This window comes from Carettochelys insculpta, chromosome 5 (assembly GCF_033958435.1).
Source record: "Carettochelys insculpta isolate YL-2023 chromosome 5, ASM3395843v1, whole genome shotgun sequence".
NCBI classification, from domain to species: domain Eukaryota; kingdom Metazoa; phylum Chordata; order Testudines; family Carettochelyidae; genus Carettochelys; species Carettochelys insculpta.
In genome coordinates this window covers 7,583,020-7,601,730 of record NC_134141.1, presented here as the reverse complement: position 1 = coordinate 7,601,730, position 18,711 = coordinate 7,583,020, and the positions used below count along the sequence as shown (strand labels likewise).

At 44.2% G+C, this 18,711-nt stretch overlaps 1 protein-coding gene across 2 annotated transcripts in view; it reads right to left on the bottom strand.

The window, feature by feature from the left end:
* Positions 1-18,333, bottom strand: part of SLC44A1 (solute carrier family 44 member 1) — a 93,644-nt gene extending 75,311 nt beyond the window's left edge. The window contains exon 1 of one of the 2 annotated variants that reach the window (XM_074994613.1): positions 18,023-18,333. In XM_074994613.1, the coding sequence (XP_074850714.1) occupies positions 18,023-18,049 (27 nt within the window). In that variant the 5' untranslated portion in view covers positions 18,050-18,333. The remainder of the gene's footprint in view (positions 1-18,022) is intronic. The other variant, XM_074994614.1, reaches the window with a different exon arrangement.
* Positions 18,334-18,711: the final 378 nt, after the last annotated feature.

Genomic DNA, 18,711 nt, shown 5'->3' with positions numbered 1-18,711 from the left:
TTGTATATAGTTTACAGTTATTATTTGTTGCCCCCCGTTTGCCCTGTCCCCCCCATGTAAATAGTTCTCCCCTTTATCCTCCCTGGTTTTCTTTTTATTATTGAGGACACTGGTTTCTTTGTATTGTTTTATTTTTGTACATATTAGTTTTTTTCAACGTTTGTACATAGTTTGTTTTTGGTTCAAATATTTACAGTTCAAAAAAAAAGGTTCTGAAACAAAAAGACGTTTAAGTTCAGCCACCAGTGCGTGCTGTCATTTGTCCAGGAAAAGTGGGAGGGGGGTGCGGTGGGGTGCTCCATGGTGTAGGCGTTGGGGCAGGAGTGTGGTGGAGGAAGGGACAGGCAGTAGGGGGCCTGGGCAGAGTTCACCCCGCGGCCTCTTCATCAAAGTGGGCCCGCAGGGCCTCCCGGACCCGGGTCCCCTCGGGGTCCACCTGCCGACTGGGGGCAGCAGGTGGCTGGACGTCTGCCCTGCCGGCCTCCGCAGCCCAGCCCTGGAAAAAGGTGTCCCCCTTGCTCTCCACCAAATTGTGCAGGGCGCAGCATGCACCCACAATCTGGGGGATGTTGTTGGGGCCCGCATCCAGGCGGGTCAGGAGACATCTCCAGCGTCCCTTCAGGCGGCCAAATGAGCGCTCCACCACCTGGCACGCACGGTTCAGGCGCTCGTTGAAGCGCTCCTGGCTAGCGGAGAGATGGCCCGTGTAGCGGTGCATGAGCCACGGCCGGAGGGGTACGCCGCATCTGCGATGACGCAGAAGGGCATGGTGGTGTCCCCCAGAGGTATCTCCCGCTGGGGGATGTAGGTCCCCGCCTCCAGCCGGCGGCACAGGCCCGAGTTCCGGAAAACCCGGGCGTCGTGGGTGCTGCCAGGCCAGCCCACATAAATGTCCTGGAAACGTCCCCGGCTGTCCATCAAGGCCTGGAGGACGACAGAATGGTAGCCCTTTCGATTCATGTAGCGTCCTCCACTGTGATGCGGGGCGCGGATGGGGATGTGAGTCCCATCCAGAGCCCCGAAGCAGTTGGGGAAGCCCAGGGTGGCAAAGGCCATGATGGTGGCATGTGGGTCCCCCAGCCTCACAAGCCTGTGCAGGAGCATGGTGTTGATGGCATGCACAACCTGCAGAGAAAGCACATGGGACAGCACCAATGAGGGGTGAGCAGGGTGTGCGTGGCCCTGCCCTGCCCTGCCCTCCTCTGCCCTCCCCTCCCCTCCTCCTCCCCTGCCCTGGCCTCCCCTCCCCTCCCCTGCCCTCCTCCGCCCGGGCCCCCCTCCCCTGCCCTGCCCTCCCCCCGTGGGTTCTCTTACCTCCATGAACACAGCCCCGACGGTGGCCTTGCCGACACCAAACTGCTGCCCCACGGATCGGTAGCTGTCAGGAGTGGCCAGCTTCCAGACAGCGATGCCGACCCGTTTCTGCACTGTGAGGGCACGCCACATGGCGGTGTCCTGGTGCCTGAGTGCGGGGGTGAGCCACTGGCACAGCTCCAGAAATGTCTGCCGGCTCATCCTGAAGTTCCTGAGCCAGCAGTCGTTGTCCCACTCCCCAAGCACCAGCCGCTCCCACCAGTCGGTGCTGGTGGGGTAGCTCCACAGCCGCCGGCGTGTGAGGCGGGGGGGGGGGGGGGGGGGCGGGGTGCTGCAGGATTAGGGGTTGAGCCCTGCTGCCCTGGGGGCATCTCCTCCTCCGGTGTACCAAGGAGGTGCTCAGCTGCCTCCCGCATGGCACGGAGCAGGGCAAGCCCTGCTTCTGCCGGGAGGGCTGGGTGGACCTCTGGCTGCTGCTGCTGCTGCTGGGGGTCCATGACTGTGGCGCCCGGGGTCCGTGTGCCTATGGCTCCTCAGACCGCGCGCTGTGCAGGCTGAGTGTGTCTGGGACGGGCCCTTTAAGGGAGCGGCTAGCTGTTGCCCCGGAAGCGCTAGTCCGCCCTGTGACCCTGTCTGCAGCTGTGCCTGGCATCCCTATTTCGATGTGTGCTACTTTGGCGTGTAGACGTTCCCTCGCTGTGCCTATTTCGATGTTGGGCTGCGCAACGTCGAAGTTGAACATCGACGTTGCCGGCCCTGGAGGACGTGTAGACACTATTCATCGAAATAGCCTATTTCGATGTCTCTACTTCGAAATTAGCTACTTCGATGTAGCGTGCACGTGTAGACGTAGCCTATAAGGACCTAAATAGGGAATAAGTATTTAACATTGGGCTCTTCAACATAGCAGAGAAAGGTATAACATGATCAAATGGCTGGAAGTTGAAACCAAACAAATTCAGGGGAAGTACAGTGTAAATTTTTGTGGTGAGAATAATTAACCACAAACAATTTACCAAAAGTCATGACACATTCTCCATTTCTAACCATTTTTAAATTAAGATTGGATATTTTTCCAAAATGTTGTCTTTAGAAATTATTTGGGGGAAATTCTATGTTATAGAAGAGGTCACACTAGATGTCAAAAATTCCAAAGCCAGGACAGACCAATGAATCATTTCTTTAAATTCTCTCAGAGGAGTAGCCGTGTTAGCCTGTTTCAACAAAAACCAACAAGGAGTCTGGTGGCACTTTAAAGAAATTTTAAATTTGGCACTTTAACAAATTTATTAGGGTGTTAGGGCATAAGCTTTTGTGAGATACAACTCACTTGCTCACATGCTGAAGGGAAAAAAACCCACAAAAACAAAACAAGGGATACAGAACGCTACACTGATAAGAAAGTTGCCCCTCTCGTATATTAACATCCTGTTCAAGTTTTAATTATTTCTATTGCTGTAGCATCTTCAAGCTCTAGTCTTAACTGTTCTTGGCACTGTCTAAACCTAAAAGGCACCATGCCCCAAAGAGCTTAGAGACCAAGCATAAGACTGTTGGAATGTAAGCAGGGATCAATGACAGCTGGCTGATTTGGGTTCATCAGAAGTTCTGGTCTTTTCAGATTTGCTTTGCAGTAGTGTTTGGAATGGACATAACGGAGATAGATCTCGTTCATTAGACAGCAGAAAGTTCCAATATTTGAGACACAAGCTGATGAAGGCCTGGATGAGAATTTTCAAAATATGGAAGGCCAAATCACAGAAATGTGTGCATGATGCAGTTGCAAGATTCTGACATGCCTGGACAGCCCCATTTAAAGAGTGGACAGAAACAAAAAGGCAACACAAGTTTATGGTCTGCTCAGAAGTAAGGATGATAGTTGCTATGGTCAGAAACTGAGACAGGAGAGAAGCCAGAGTTCTTAAAAGGAAGGATTAAGCACTTAGTTTTTGCCATGCTGAGTTTAAACTAGTAGCTGACCATTTCCAAGGTGATGTGGGAAGATAACATTTTAAGATGACAACTATGTTATGTTTGAAGGACAGCTCACTGGTCAAGGAGAAAGTCTTGGCCCTTCAAGTTTTCTTCCCATTGTGCGTAGCATAATTTCCAGATGATCTTGGCAACTGTGTGTGTGTCAAAGACTAACAGAGACTACTACTGAATGAAAGTGATGCTCATGTGCTTCTGGAAGGCCTTTTACAGGGACTTCATGGTCCTACTAGCTACATACCAATGGGAAAGACAATGCATTACTTGCATCATCATATGTAACAGTGATCCAATATTTTACTTCAGTAGACTTTGAATGAAACTTTGAAATTAAATCTTAAAGAAACCAGGAAAACATTTTTTGCATGTCTGAAATTAGCTTTTCTTACAAACTTGCTATTTAATTTAGAAGTGTTAATTTTTCTTTAAGGGAGTTACCTGTTTTTCCTTTTTCAGTCTATTCAGTTACAAGTTCCCTACATATTCTTAAAACTTCAGACATGACCACCAAGGAAAATTCTTGTATGGGTATCTGGTAACCCCTAACCACACTAATCTCAGCCACTGAGAAGCAGCTATCATAATATCTGACATTTGGAAATAGAAACAGGTGCCTTGTGAATTCAATATTCATGAAGACTGAAAAGACAGGTTTATGCATACTATGGGATCAGGTGCCCTGCCCACATTCTAGAAATTTCCAGGAGCTCAAGAACATCAACAGTTTATAATCCTCCTCCTCCCAACTCTCCTACTCTCTCTTCAACACCCATCCCTCCCATTAGCCATGTGACCTCTCCATTCATCTATGATATCACTTACTCCTTTTTCCTGTTAAGACTTTGGCACTGTGGTTCTTAACCTTTACTGCAGCTTGCACCCTTTTGGTTCTCAAAATATGTTCTCGCACCCCTTATCAAAAATCAAATATGTTCTTGTACACCTTACCAAAAATCAAAAATGGGGATGGGGGGCTATAAACTTTTAAATGAATATTAAATATATGTAAAATAGCGTTATGTTATTACTCACCACAAATAGTACAGTAAGCATACAAAAATACGCAAGTACTACCCAGAGATGTTGCAGAGCTTTGTTGTGGGAATAAACTGTAATTGATGTGCTAACAGTTAGCAGTCAACTGAATTCAAACAAAGCTGCTGCGCTGCCACATCATCATCTGAGCATGCATCAAGAAATACCCCGCAATGTGGCAGTACAATGTATTTTGTAGCAAGAATTTCACTACAATTAGGTTAAAAGCATGAAAATAAATTTTGTTTGTATAGTACAGTGATCCACAAAAATATATAATGTTAATAAATACATTGTTTCATCAAACCTAAGTGGTTGTACTTATATGCCTATGCTTAATTTGTGTTTTTGATCATTCACCTTCTAAAAAAATCTGGCATGTCTCACACCCCCAGAAAGGGCATTGTGCACCCCAGGTTAAGAATCACTGCTTTGGCAGTACTAACATTTTAGCTATTTGCTAATATATAAAAGCATGATGTTCTCATCACTCTTAAAATTTGTAAAATAGGTGGAACCTTCATTTAGATTGTTATTTGAACCTAATATTTCTAAAATCAAAACGACTTTCAAATATATTATGTAAACAATTCAGATGCAACATTTTAAAACATGGAAGCTGTGTCTATACTACCTCCTTACTTCTAAAGGAGCATGGTAAGTAGAGTATTGGGAGATTATTAATGAAATGCCACGCTGCATATGCAGCACTTTATTAAACTAATTCTCCCCTGTGGCAACTTCAAAGTGCTGGCTCGCGTGTAGCCGCAGCTAACCCGCCAGTACTTCGAAGTGCCCGGGCTACTTCTAAGTCCCTTTTTGAGGGGTAAAGGCAGGAGTAATTTTGAGGACTAAATTTTGAGGAGTAAAGGGACTTCGAAGTTGTCCAGGCACTCTGAAGTACCAGCAGGTAAGCCATGGCTACACGCAAGCCGGCACTTTGAAGTTTAACACTTTGAAGTTGCCGCAGAGGAGAATTAGCTTAATCAAGTGCTGCATACACAGCGCAGCACTTCATCAATAATCTCCCGGCACCTTATTTACCATGCTCCCTTCGAAGGAGGGAAGTAGTGTAGACACAGCCAGAGAAATCCATAAATGCCAATAAAACTGATCAGGATCTCCCTCCTGCTTCTTGCATCCTCCCTATTGAATTTATATACAAATGCTGAATTCAGAACCTTGTTTGGCCTGTGCATACATTTCTTGTTTGAAAGTGATTCAATGTGAAGAAGTGCATATATACACATCTCATTTTTCACAGAAATGTCAAATGCATTTCAAGTGTTTCAGACTGAAAACTACAACTCCAAATTAAAGTGGAACATTTTAATTCAGCAGCATCAGTTAAAAAGTCAGTGAATGATACACTGGAACAACATGAATCTGAACTCTAACTGCAAAAAATACCTTGTACAAACTACAAATGCATTTGAGGATTTAGGACCAATACTAAAATCCTACTTAAACTCCACAGATGAGGACATATCTAGCAAATACTATATTCCAACTATACTACACAAATGAGAGTTTAAATATTTATTAACAGAAGCCATGCCTACAATTTCAGTGAGCTGACTTCATTTTCAAAGGGACATGGTTACACTAAATTAATACTTAAATAGATTCCCTTAACATGCTAGTAACTTAAGTATAAGAATTGGAAGAATTTTAAAAACTGTATAACCACTTATGCTTTGACATTTTCTGAGCAGAAACGATAAATGAACTTGAAATTTTCATTTTTGTCAGTGTCACAAGATGCTGCAGTATGGACTGCAAAAAAATTTTATTCAGTTAATAAAACAGTTTATACTGGATATGTTTTAGGAGTCTTTGGAAACATTTCTACTGATGTCAGGTTTCGTAAAAGATGATTTACAAAACTTCAACCTTGGAACTGAGGTCACCCAAGAGCTTTCCTTTTAAATTAACTATTGTTCTGTGACATTCATGCACCAGTCTTCTTCAAATAATGGATAAGTAGACTAAATTCACAAGAGCAAATGGGAATGACCACAGTTGGACTAGTCTTTGTATTGTGTTCACATCTCCAGTCATTCAGGAATGATGGCAAAGATATTTATCTACAGGACTCAGTGCAGACAGCCATGATGTGGAGGACTTACAAACTCTGCTTGCTCAGCGTGGGTTAGAATTTTTCCTGGTTGAATGCCATCAAGTTCTGTATAATCTGAATTTTCAAAGTCCAATCCTTATGGTTTTAAAGAAAATTTCCATATTCAAAACAGAGAATCAACTGCTGAAGTGATATCTTACCAAACCTGAAGAACCAGTTCCAGTGTCACCATCACTGCTTGGGGAGGAGTGTGAAAAATGGAACAGACGTGCTGAAGCCTGACTACTACTATTAAGGTGATTTTCTGTTTCTCTGGTTTTAGGTGGATGAAAGCCAAACCCCTTTTTAAGTGCATGCCATGGGGGTGCAGGGGGAACTTACTTCCATCTTCTAGAGCAGGAAGCATATCCATGCCTTGGAAGAGTAACCAACCAACCCAGCACTGTGCGGAGAGCTTAGCTTTTCAAGTACACATCAATGTGCTTCATAAGAATAATTTTAGAAGCAGTTCTGTGGTTTATTAGATGTTTAATAATTTATGTAACATTCACCAGCTCAAGCACAAAATATATATATCAGCCTATTCTTTAACTTGATGCATGGCCATTATAAAAAAGACAAGTAAAATATGACTGTGGTTATCAAAATCTCACTCTTACAAGCAAAATATTGCATAGGTGAATCATGTAGAATCTGTGCAGCAAAAGTGGTACTCTCCGTCCCACCATAAAGCATGACAATCCATTTCATGGGACACTGCCATCTGTGAATCTATGTCTGCTCTAAATTTTCATATATCCTCCTTTTACAAAAGGAAAGTTAGCATTAGTAACTTTCAAGTTACTTCTTCCACATACAATGGATTTCCCTCACTGATCCAAACAGAAGGAGATTCATATACAGAGTCTAGGTAGCAACAATTCAGATTCTTGTTACAGCAACAGCAGTAGCCAGTTTCTCTCCTTGCGTTATGAATATTAGGTTGCAGAAATAGAGCCATTAAGATTATGTATCTGGAGGTTTGCCTTGAACATAAGAGGTAAACAGTGTTCCCCAGATGCAGTAATTATTGGCTCTTGTATGAGAGAACAAAATACTGCAGTAGCAGAATACTTGTCTACACTCACAGGAGATCTGCTAGGCAATGAACAAAACAACAAAGCATTCAAACCTTCAGCATGGAGGATTACGACAATTTTGTTACATGTTTTTCACTAAACACTAGCTAATTTTCTCTCAAAACATGAGTAAGACATTACAAAAGTTGTTACTATCATGCAAAAATAAGAGGCCAGTTTTAAAAATTCATATCCATCATATGTCAAAGAGCATCTCCTTGATAATTTCAGTATAAAGATGTTTACCACTACCTTTTTTTTTTGAAGGGGACGGGGGGGGCTTGAAATTGGGTGGGCAGGGTAAGATTACAATTACTCTAGGACCATACATTATCCTGCAGATCTCATGAGTCAGTCCCTAAAAATGTCCACCTACATGATTGTGTAAAGGGCTACAGGGGAAAAAAGTATCTCAGTTTAAATACGTAAGTGTATGAGTACACAGCACTCACGGGGTGAGGATTTAAGATTTTAGTGCTCAATGCAAAGGCCTGAAATGGTGAAAGCCAATCCTAGTTCATGACCCAATCAACTCTTACCTTAATCTTACACAGGGCTTTGCATTTAGTGCTGTGTAGACATGCATTAATTAACCCTACTGATACCTACTTACATCGTAAAAGTATGAAATATTAGCCCAAGCTTTTAGGTAACAAAGTTTATGCTAGCTTGCCCTACACGAGGGGTAAGCAAACTTTTTACATAGGGTCCTGCTTTTTGTCCCAGCAATTAGCAGCCCCCGCCGCAACCTGTCTAATGTAATCCAAACCACCAGCCTTATGAAATTTCAGGCTCCCCACAAAGGGACCCACTTCCCACACAGTGGCTATCAAAGCTGACATCAGAACGAAGAGGTTACTGGCTTCTAGACCCTCTGTTGGGTCCAGGCCACACTAGAAAAGGTTCACTGGGATAAGCTATAATGGCAAACAACCCACCTAGTAAAAACAACAAGATGCCCTGTGATACCTTATAGGCTAACAGATACATAAGAGCATAAGCTTTCATGGGCAGAGACCCACTTCATACGATGCAAGTGAGTCTTTGCCCACAAAAGCTTATGCTCCAATATATCTGTTATCTATACCATGTCACAGGACTTCCCATTGTTTTTGAGGATACAGACAAACACAGCTACCCCTCTGATACAGCCCACCTAGTGCAGACATAATTTTTATCTGCAAAATATGTTCAAGTGGTACAGCTTACACTGCTTTCCAAAACAAAATACCAATCAACCAAAAACGTTGTTACAACTGCATCTACACTACAGCTTTGGCTGATATAAAACCCATTGTTAAAAACAATCCTTACTGACATTATGACAGCAAGAGTTTCTAGTGTAAATCACCCCCTATTTGCTGAGACACTCTCACACCTCAGTGATGAACGTGCTGTCTACCAGCCTCACCCAAAAGAGCATAGCACACTACATGTGATCTCAGCGTGTGAGAAAGTAATCTTTAATATGTGAATAAGATGACAAATGCTTTTATCTGAAGTTATTACCAAGAAATATCATTAAGGGCTTATGTAACTTTGCATCTGCAGATTAACAAAGCCTTCTCATTAAGTTTTTTTTTTTTTTTGGTTTTTAAAACAAGTTGTTCTCTTAGTATTATGGGGTCCTTAGTATTTGAGCACAGGGTCTTTTGTGCCCTAGGGTGTTTACCAGGAGGACTTTCACACCCTGAGGCTACAGCTCAGAAGAAAAAGCCAGTCTGGAAAAGTCAATGGGGTATGTCTATACTGCAGTATCAGAGGGTTACCTGCGTTAGCCTTTATTCCCAAAAACAAGAAGTAGTCCTGTGGCAACTTACCAACTAACAAATTTATTGGAGCACAAGCTTTCGTGAGCAAAGACCCACTTTGTCAGATGTGCACACAATAGTCCCTCGACTTATGTGAGGGTTGCATTCCCACGCACACTCGCATAACTCAAATTACGTGGGGGAGGCTTTTTCCCCTGGCGGAATGCATGTTCTGCAGCCGGGGTTGGGGGAGGTAGATGGGGAGGGTTAAGCCTGGTGGTGAGTTGGGGCTGCAGAAGGGGCTGGGGTTGGAGTTCAGCTGGGGCCATGTGGCCCTGCAGGGGGTTGAGCTGGAGCCATGCTGAGGGGGAGGGAATGGGCTGAACCGGGGCCATGCGGGAGGCGAGCGGGATAAGCCAGAGCCAGGTGGGATGGGTGTGAACCCGGGCCACACGGGTCAGGGGGCGAGCCAGATTCATGCAGGGCGGGAGGGTGAGCCAGAGCCGGGGCGGGGCAGGGTGGGGCGGGGGGGGGATGGGATTTTGAGTTGTATTAATGTGAGTTAAGTGCAGCTCAAAAATTGTGCATTTGGAGGGATTACTGTACTGCAGTACAACGTCTACCGCTGGCCCATGTCAGCTAACTAGGACTCATATCCTCTACAAAACCTTCTCTATTGCATTCTCACAAAACTCTGCACTTATGCTAGGTAAAGAAACAGCAGCCTTTTGACTGTACAGCACTACAAAACTATTCTCTATAATGGAAGAGAATGAACATCTTATATTCTTTTCTTTGGGAACTAATATAATGATTAGAACATTAATATAATGATCCCACACCTGTTATTTTGTAACGTATTCCCCTACCTTACACCATGTTTGCAAATTTTCAACAACATTTAAACAACTTGATAAATATATTTTTGATAAGGCAACATGAATACCATGAATATCATGTTAGCTCACATGCCCTCTTCCCCTCATTTTAGCAAGTATTATCTTTATAACAGCAACAGCTAGAAGCTATCATATGAAAAGCAGCTTGGAATCCTAGTTTCCAGACAGGGTAAAGCATTAATTTGCAACTCTAGTAACTGCATAGTTTAAGGTCTGTTGAAACTTGTTTGTTTCTTCTCTGACCTGCAATATATTAGACTTATTTAAAAGACAGCCTTCGGAAAGAAAGGAGTTCAGATTTATGCCCTTTTTTTCTCCATTATGGTGTACAAAGGCAATATGAAAAGAATCTGTAAGAATTTCTGCTTAAAAAAAAAGTTAAAAATTCAGTCTCTCTGGAAGACTTAGAACAATGAACAGAGGTTTGATACAATGACATCATGTGCAATAGAAGGGAATTGCTTCTTAAAATCATGGATATTAAAAATTAATTGGATGATCTAAGTAAGACTTCTTCATTCCTCCACCAATATAGAATTATTTCCTACAACACATGGTGAACCAGCACATCTAAACTTTTTCAAGCACTGTTCATGTACTGGTACACCAAATAAGATTTTTGATCAAATAGGCAAGGATATTTGAATGCACACTGTAAAAATTAACATCCAGTAGCACAGTTTGGAAAGAATGCTACAGATTGACCCCCTCTAGCCTGGCATCCTCAGAATATGACCAGTGCTCAACAAGAGAATTGGGAGGTCAGTATTGTCTGGAAGCATTACCAACACTTCCACTGCTTACTGGGCGCTAAGATGACATGTAGTGGTAAATCAAAGCTAAACAACAGAATGCAACACTGAAAGCCAGCACTAGCAGCTGTAAACAAACTTTATGGGATCCCGGGGAAACTTGGCCACATCCATGATAAGCGCTCCTCTGGCTAACTAACATCATGCTGGATTATCGATGTTGCCGGAGGAGAGATTTCCAGATTAGAGAGGTTCAACCTATAGCTTAATTGAAAAACTTCAAAGAAGAAAATGTGGGTGATACGGAGTTCTACTCTAATTAGTTTCCAAAAAGATGATTAGGTCAGTCAAAAGTAATCATAAAAGGCATTTAACTGAAAGTGTATAATTAGCCCAAAAGGTCAAAATACAAGTTCAACTACAATAAGTGACAAAAGACTATCTGAAAAAAGGAATAAAAGTAGAAGGACATCTGTCATGTTCACCACACCATGACTCACTGAAATAAGCTCCCCTCTTTACAAAGGGGTAATCTAAACTAGATAACTTCAGGGTAGAGAATATGCAATGAAACACTATTACTGAGCTTAAACCAGACAGTTGACAAAGTTTTTACATATGAGGTGGGCTGAGGATAGCATAATACAAGTTTTTATTCCAACATTCATGGTTATGGTTGCAATACGCCCTTTCCTCATTTGCATAATTGCCATCAAAGATTACCTGTGAGGATAAGGTTTTCCATGTATGAGGTCTCAGCCCAAAAATTGTGTTTGGAAGTTTGAAGAAAACCTCAACCAGCAATCCAAAGGCTTAAGTGCCTAACAAGGCTTAAAACATACTACTGACACTGTAAAGATGTCTGATACAGGTAACTCATTAAATAACTAAACTTCATTTGGGACTAGACCTCAGTGAGAAATGGTAATAACTGGAGAAAAACATTTTAAAACTTCCATTTCATTTAGAACTAGACAGACAGTCAATTGTGTAAGTTCTGTAATTGCATGCAGCAGGGCTTACGGGGTAAAAAAGTTACCTGCCATGTACTGAGTAGACATTGATATGGAGGAAAGGAAGCAGAATGAAGTAAATTTGAATTCTTAAGACTAAACACACAAATGCTTCAAATCCATCATTCAATAATGCATTGCAGCTACAACTATATCTCACTTTTCACTTGTTCAGTATTGTATTGTATTGCATTGTATTTAACCACTATGCCTTCACAGTGAATCCTGTTCATGGAAGGGACTTGTTATTTGTTGGCACAGGTAAAGTCCATGTATGCGCAACAAAACAGAAAACAAGGAATTGAAGATCAACAATAATTCAGCAGTGTACGATTGTTGCATTTGTTACTGTTATTTAAGATGTTAATGTATACTTTAAAAGACAACCTGCCCACTGTGTACATACTAATACTACAATTAGAAGGTTATCCTTTTCTTTTTCTGGACTATGTACATTTAAAGTTAAAATCTCAATTATTGCATTATGTTAATTAGTTCTCTGTATTTAGTAAGTTCAGATAAACCAATTGTGTTCCATTGATCATTTTATCAGTTAAATATATAACACTCTAATATACCTGCTATGGTATTCTTAAAATTTCTGACAAATATACTGCAAAATATCTCATCCCCATGTGGGAACTAAGGCTTTTCCATGCCAGGCAGGTAAGTTGGCTCAAGATATGCAATTCTAGCTACAGGAATTGTGTAGCTAGAATCAACTTACCTGCAATCAACTTACCTTACCATCTACACAGAGGGAGGTCAATGGGAGAGTTTCTCCCATTGCCCTCCCTTACTCCTCACAACTGCAAAAAGTACAGGGGTTGACTGCCAATCCCAAACAATTTGATTCTGCACATCTTTACAAGGTGTGCGAAATCAAATTCTGGACGATGGACCCTGACCAGGACGATCTTTCCAGAAGCACAGACGAACCCTAAGGACGAGTGCTGTAGAGCAACTCCCTATGTAGTATTCCATCTAGTAAGAAACAGATCACCCACATATTGAGAGAGAGATAGGAAAATTTCAAGTTTTATCAATGCTACTATGAAAATAATTGTTTGCGATCCGGTCCAAACATTTTATTTTGAAATACCTTGTACGTGAGAGTTTGTAGTAAAGTATTCTTCTAATCTGAAAAATCAAGGCCACAACCAGAAATGTATAGAATAAAATGTGTTTTCTTTATCCCACAAATTACATTCTATGGCCTAAAGATTTCAAGCCCTTCTCACAAAAATCTCAGGTCTAAATTAATTCCACGGAAAGGGAAGGGAGGGGAAAAAAGTACATTTCCAACCTTCCCCATTGTAGTGCCGATATTAATGCTCTGATTATCTTGCTTTCTTTCTGATAATGTTGTGGGGAAACACACTTCCCATAGTTCTGATCAGCCAGTTTAGACATACAGCATTCTGTCAACAATTCAGCCTATAACAAAACTCCTGAAGTGTGGGGGAAAAATTATGTTATTTTTCCTATACTCAAGCGTGATAAAGGGAAGTTGTTGACTTAAGTGCAAATACTAGCTTTTTCCCCTTAAGACAAAAAACTTGAGACACCACCACAAAAGCCTAGTTTTCCTCAAGCATTCTTCAATAAATCACAAGACAACTTTGAGAGAGAACAACAGGAATTGTTATTGCACTGCTACTACTCCAGTGAAAACTACATCCAACTCAGCTACATTTTCATATAGTCTGAACATACAGCTGCAGGTTGAACCTCTCTGGTCCAGCAACATCTGTAATCCAGCATGATTTCAGTTAGCCAGAGGACCACATATCATGGGTGTGGCAAAGTTTCCTGTGATCCCATAAAGTCTGTTTCCAGCCACCAGTGCTGGCTCTCAGTGTTCTGTGCCGTTATTTAGCTCTAACTTGCCCCTAAAAGAGCCCAGTAAGCAGTGGAAATGTGGGTAATGCTGGTAGACAATACCGAGCTCCAGTGGTCCAGCAAATGCTCTCGTTCAGCACCAGTCAAGCCCTGAGGGTGCCGGACTAGAGACATCCAATATGTACTTTTTCACAACTGTAATGAAGTGTTTTTCTCCCACAGCGAAGGCTCTCTCTCACTACCCTTCCCTCCTCTACAGTGCCCACCAAAAAAAATCCCAAGTCAGACCAGTGGCTTTGTTAAAGTTTCACATAGCACTCATAACAGAGTAGGTACTTTCCAAGCAGAAAAGATGTCATGCTCTGAAGACCTCACATGCTACAAATAAATAAAAGGTAAACACTAGTATAGAGGACAAGATGACAATGGGCTAAGGCATAATAATATAAAAGATCTTCTGTGAATAAAAAGGCTATGGTAACTATTCACCTTTCTATCTCGTAACTGTCAGTGCAAATTACTGTCCCCATAGGCACCATAAGTGCAGCTGGACTGCAGAAGAAACCTGATGCATAGAGGTAAGCACAGGAGACAGCATAGATGTATTTGTATAAGAAGCTAACAAATGGTCCTATGGAACTTGCATTAATGGGGCAGCAAAAGGTGGTGCTGATGGTAAGTGAAACAAGGGCAGTGTATTGACGCAAAAACTTTGGTGATCATTTCAAAACTTGAGGTGGATGGGGAGTCATCAGAGAGATGACATGGTCTACACAACAGGCAAAGAAGGGCTATGCTAGTGGCATCTTTGTATGAATCGAAGGGAGGTAATATGAGTATAAAGAAGGTTATAGAGGAGAACACTTTAGTAATTAAATCAGGCAATCATGAGGGCGTACATGGCTATTTAGATCTGCCATGATAGAAAAGAAAGGCCATACCAGAGAAACAGTGTGATGGAAAAAGCAATGGGGCTTGCAGATGGCTTAAACATGTGAATTAAGGAAGGAGGAGTACAATGTAACTCTCAAAGTAAAGTTTTAATGACTGGGAGGATGGTGGTGCCTCGTACAGTGATAGACTGTGGCAGTTGAGAAGATATGAAAGAGGAGGCTGGTACAAGTCACGTTAAACTGATGGTGAGACGTCCAAGGACAGATGTCAGAAATGCATGCTGCAGCACAGGTATAGATTGCAGGAGATAAAATGAGCTGTAAAGAAATAAAGAGGAAGAAGTCCAACACAACATCCACACACAGTGGGGCAGGAAAGGAGGAAAAGAACAATCAGAGAATTAGGAGAAACCTAAGGAGAATAATCACAGAACAGGCTTGCAGAATTCCAGTGGGAAGAAAACATCAAGGTACTCAGATGACTGATGTCTGCTGCTTTTGATATTATCAAAGAGGGAAGGGGTGGAATGGAGGCCTTGAGGCTTGGCCAGGAAAGAATCTTTATAACTATTGCCTTGAATTCTAAACTGCACACAAAATGAATTTGAAAGCATGGTAGGTGGAGAGACAGGTAGGGGTTAATGAACAGAGCATAACTGTCTTGGGGTGGAAAAGAAACAGAACAAGTGTGCTGACAGGAAAAAATGCAGAGGCTGGGAAAGTTAAGAAGGTTAGGATACTGGAGCAGATGAATAAGCTGGAGATGGAGAGGGCAGACTAGACATAAGCAGAAAGAGGTGTTGAGCAGAGAAAGGCAAAATGAAGGGGCATTGTGACATCATGATGTATTATTATCAATTTAGTCTCTGAAATATGCAAATTTGTTCATGGATAGGGATACTGCACAGAGAGAGAAATTTTAAAAGCAGTCAAAGATTGTATATAAGCAAAAGGGATTGGGAAATGTATTATTGTTTGACCAAAAAGATGGCAGAGCTGAAAAACAAAAAACACTGCAATGAGGTAAGGTTTGCGTGGCCAAGGAACGCTCCCCACATTTGTGTCTGCATAGAGGCAGGAGAGGAGGAAAGAAATGGTAAGAGAGATGTCAAGGCTGAAGGAAAAAGCACGGACATCTTGAAATGTACTGAGGTGCTTGAAGAGCAAGCGGCAAGTGGTGTACCTTAAAAGAGCTGAAATGGCAATCAGAAAGAAGAAACTTGGATAGTGACAGATTGGAGATAAGGGCATCACTTGACATTGAGTTCACCAGCTTTTCCACTGAATTGGTGATTAGATCCATAGCTGATGGTCAAATGAATAAAGGAAAGGAGTAGCGTAGTTAATAAATCCAGTGAGACATCAACACAGAAATTAACATTCCCAAGAATGAGGGTGGTAGATTATGATGAGGGGGAAAAAGAGTCACACTTCACATCTAAGAGAAAGCTGGCTAGAGAAGAGCTAAGAAGCAGGGGATAACAGCATCATGGACTAGGAAGGGGAGAAAAAAGTCCAAAGGAGTGTTGCTCAAAGAAGGAGATGGAATAGAAATGTGGGAGCAACGTTACAGAAGCAACAGCAAAGAGAAGAGACAAACCCATTTGACACCACACAAGCTAGAAGATACATATCGGACTCCTCTAAATTTGCAGCATCCTACTCAACAACTAACAGATGAACAGCAAACAGAAGACTTTCTCTTGGATTTTCTGAGGAAATCCACCCTGACCTTGGTTAAGGTATTTGAGAATGGAATGTTCTTAAGATTGTATTAATATTAAGGGATACGAAATGCTCATTCACCACAGACCTTGCAAGTCATAAGGAAATCCAGTTGAAAAATTCAACAGAATAGTAGTAACAGTCTCCTGAACCCTGACTAAGAAATAAAAGTCCAGTTGGAAAATTTAAATGAGGTAGTAGAAACCGATAACTGTACCAAGTATAAGAACAATTAGTTTTTCTCTACTTCCCCTGCTTTATGAAAGGTCTCCCAGATTACAAATACACATTACACATTGCTTTTTGATTCTGAGCAGAATGAAAAGGGTAATAATGATGTACAGACTGGTAAAGAAAAATGCTGAAAAAAGCCTGTGAAACAGTTAGGAAAACACTTTGGAAAAAAAGGAAGCCTAGTGTAACTAAAAAGAGCCAAGTGGTGTTTTAGAGCCCTAGTAAGAAAGCTGTGAGACTATGGCAGGACATGAACACTCAGTTCACACCACTGATGAGTCATTAGACACAGAAGAAATGGATACTCAGGCACACACACCATTCTCTGTTGTGACTGTCAAATCCTGACAAATAAAATCACCAGAGGAAATATACATTTATGACTATGACCCTTAGGAACTGCCCACACTTGCATTGCTGTCAGACCAGGGCAGGAGCTGTAAAAACCTGCCATCAAAAACCTAACACCTAGCAGGACAGATTTTTACTGGCTGATGGGAATTGCCAAAAAACCAAAGGAAGGCTAGAGTTATTTGCCATTTAATTGAAGTGCCACAATTGCCCCATGAAATCATGATTTAAAAATCTATTTGTTTGATGTAGTTTTAAAGAGGGGAGTAGCGCAGGGCCAAGAAAAAGTAGAGGCTACAGTTTGGTGCCAGTGTTCGAGTGCGACACAGCAATATTTCTATCTTAGAAACATATTATTACACTGAGCATTGTGCTCAAAAGGAAAGCTAAAATGGGAGAAGGAGCTGCAAACTGGGACACTGGGTGGAGCTATTCATTGTGATTCCCAGCTGGGGGACTGGCAGCACCACTCTGGTGAGGAAGAGGCAGGAAGGGAGGGAAAAAAGCCCACTTAGGCAGTGCAGGGAAAGGACCTACAGGGATGACTAGGGAGAGGACCAGGCCCCTCTGTATGATGGGAGCCCTTCCCCTGGCTACCGGGAAACCCGATGGCCAGCCAGGCCCAGGGCCGACCCCTGCCCTGGGAAGCGAAGGAGAAGTTCCCCTGAACTGATCGCTGATTCCTATGGCAGTGAAGTTGTGTCCCCCGACGCCCCCACCTTCCTCCCAGCCAGGGTGCGGGAGAGCGGGGTGGGAAGAGGGCGCCAGGCACAGGGATGCCCTGGGGGAAGGGGCCGGATGGGGGCGCGGCCCCAGGGGGCGGCGGGGGGGAGGCACTGTGCGAAGAGGGGGCACCTGGCTCTCCGGGGGGGCGCCGGGCAGAGGGGCGCCCCGCAACGCGCGGGAGGCAGAGAGCGCCGCAGGGGGGGCCGAGCCTCGGGGCTCCCTGCACTGGGGGTCAGGACACCCGCGGGGCACGGAGGGGCCCTGCAGTGGGGTGGCGGGGTGGAGGGTCCCGCTCACGTGCGCGGCCGAGCTGCAGCATCCCATGGCGGGCGCGGGTCTCTGTCCCGGGGGAGCCGGGCCGGGAGTCCCCGCTAGGCGCCGGGCATCCAACCGCCGCGATCACCCGCCCCGGGGCAGCGGGGGCGCCGCTCCGGCCTCGCCCGGCTCCTCCGCGCGGGCGGGCGGGTGGCTCGGTCACAGGAGCTCGGCTGCGGCTCCAGTCCCTCGGCAGCGCCGCCCCGCGCTCCTCATCCTCCCCCGGCAGCGGCGGCGCGACGCGGCGGCGGCGGCTGAGGAGAAAGGGGCGGGGTCTGCTCCGCCGCGACGAGAGACCGCAAAGTGCGGCGGGCGCCAAGCGCCGGCTCCGCGCGCCCGCCCGGGCAGGGATTGTGGGCGCGACGCGGCTGCTTCCGCCCGCCGGGCGGGAGATAGAGCGTATGCTCGGCGGTCCGCCGCGGAAAGGGCTCGGCTTACTTCCGGCCGCAGGGGCGGCTCGCGGGCTGGCTCCCTCCAGCGCGGGGACAGCTGCGGGTGTCGCCGTGTGGGTCTCTCCCCCTGCGCATAGATACCTCCCTGCCCGCCCCTCTCCCCGTAGGGCTGTGTGTGCCCCCTCCCGCGTGTCTGGCGCTGTCCGTCTGGTTCCCCCTCCGCGTACGTGCGTGAACTGTCCGTCCGTGTGTCTCTCCCCCACCTTGTGCACCGCTTGT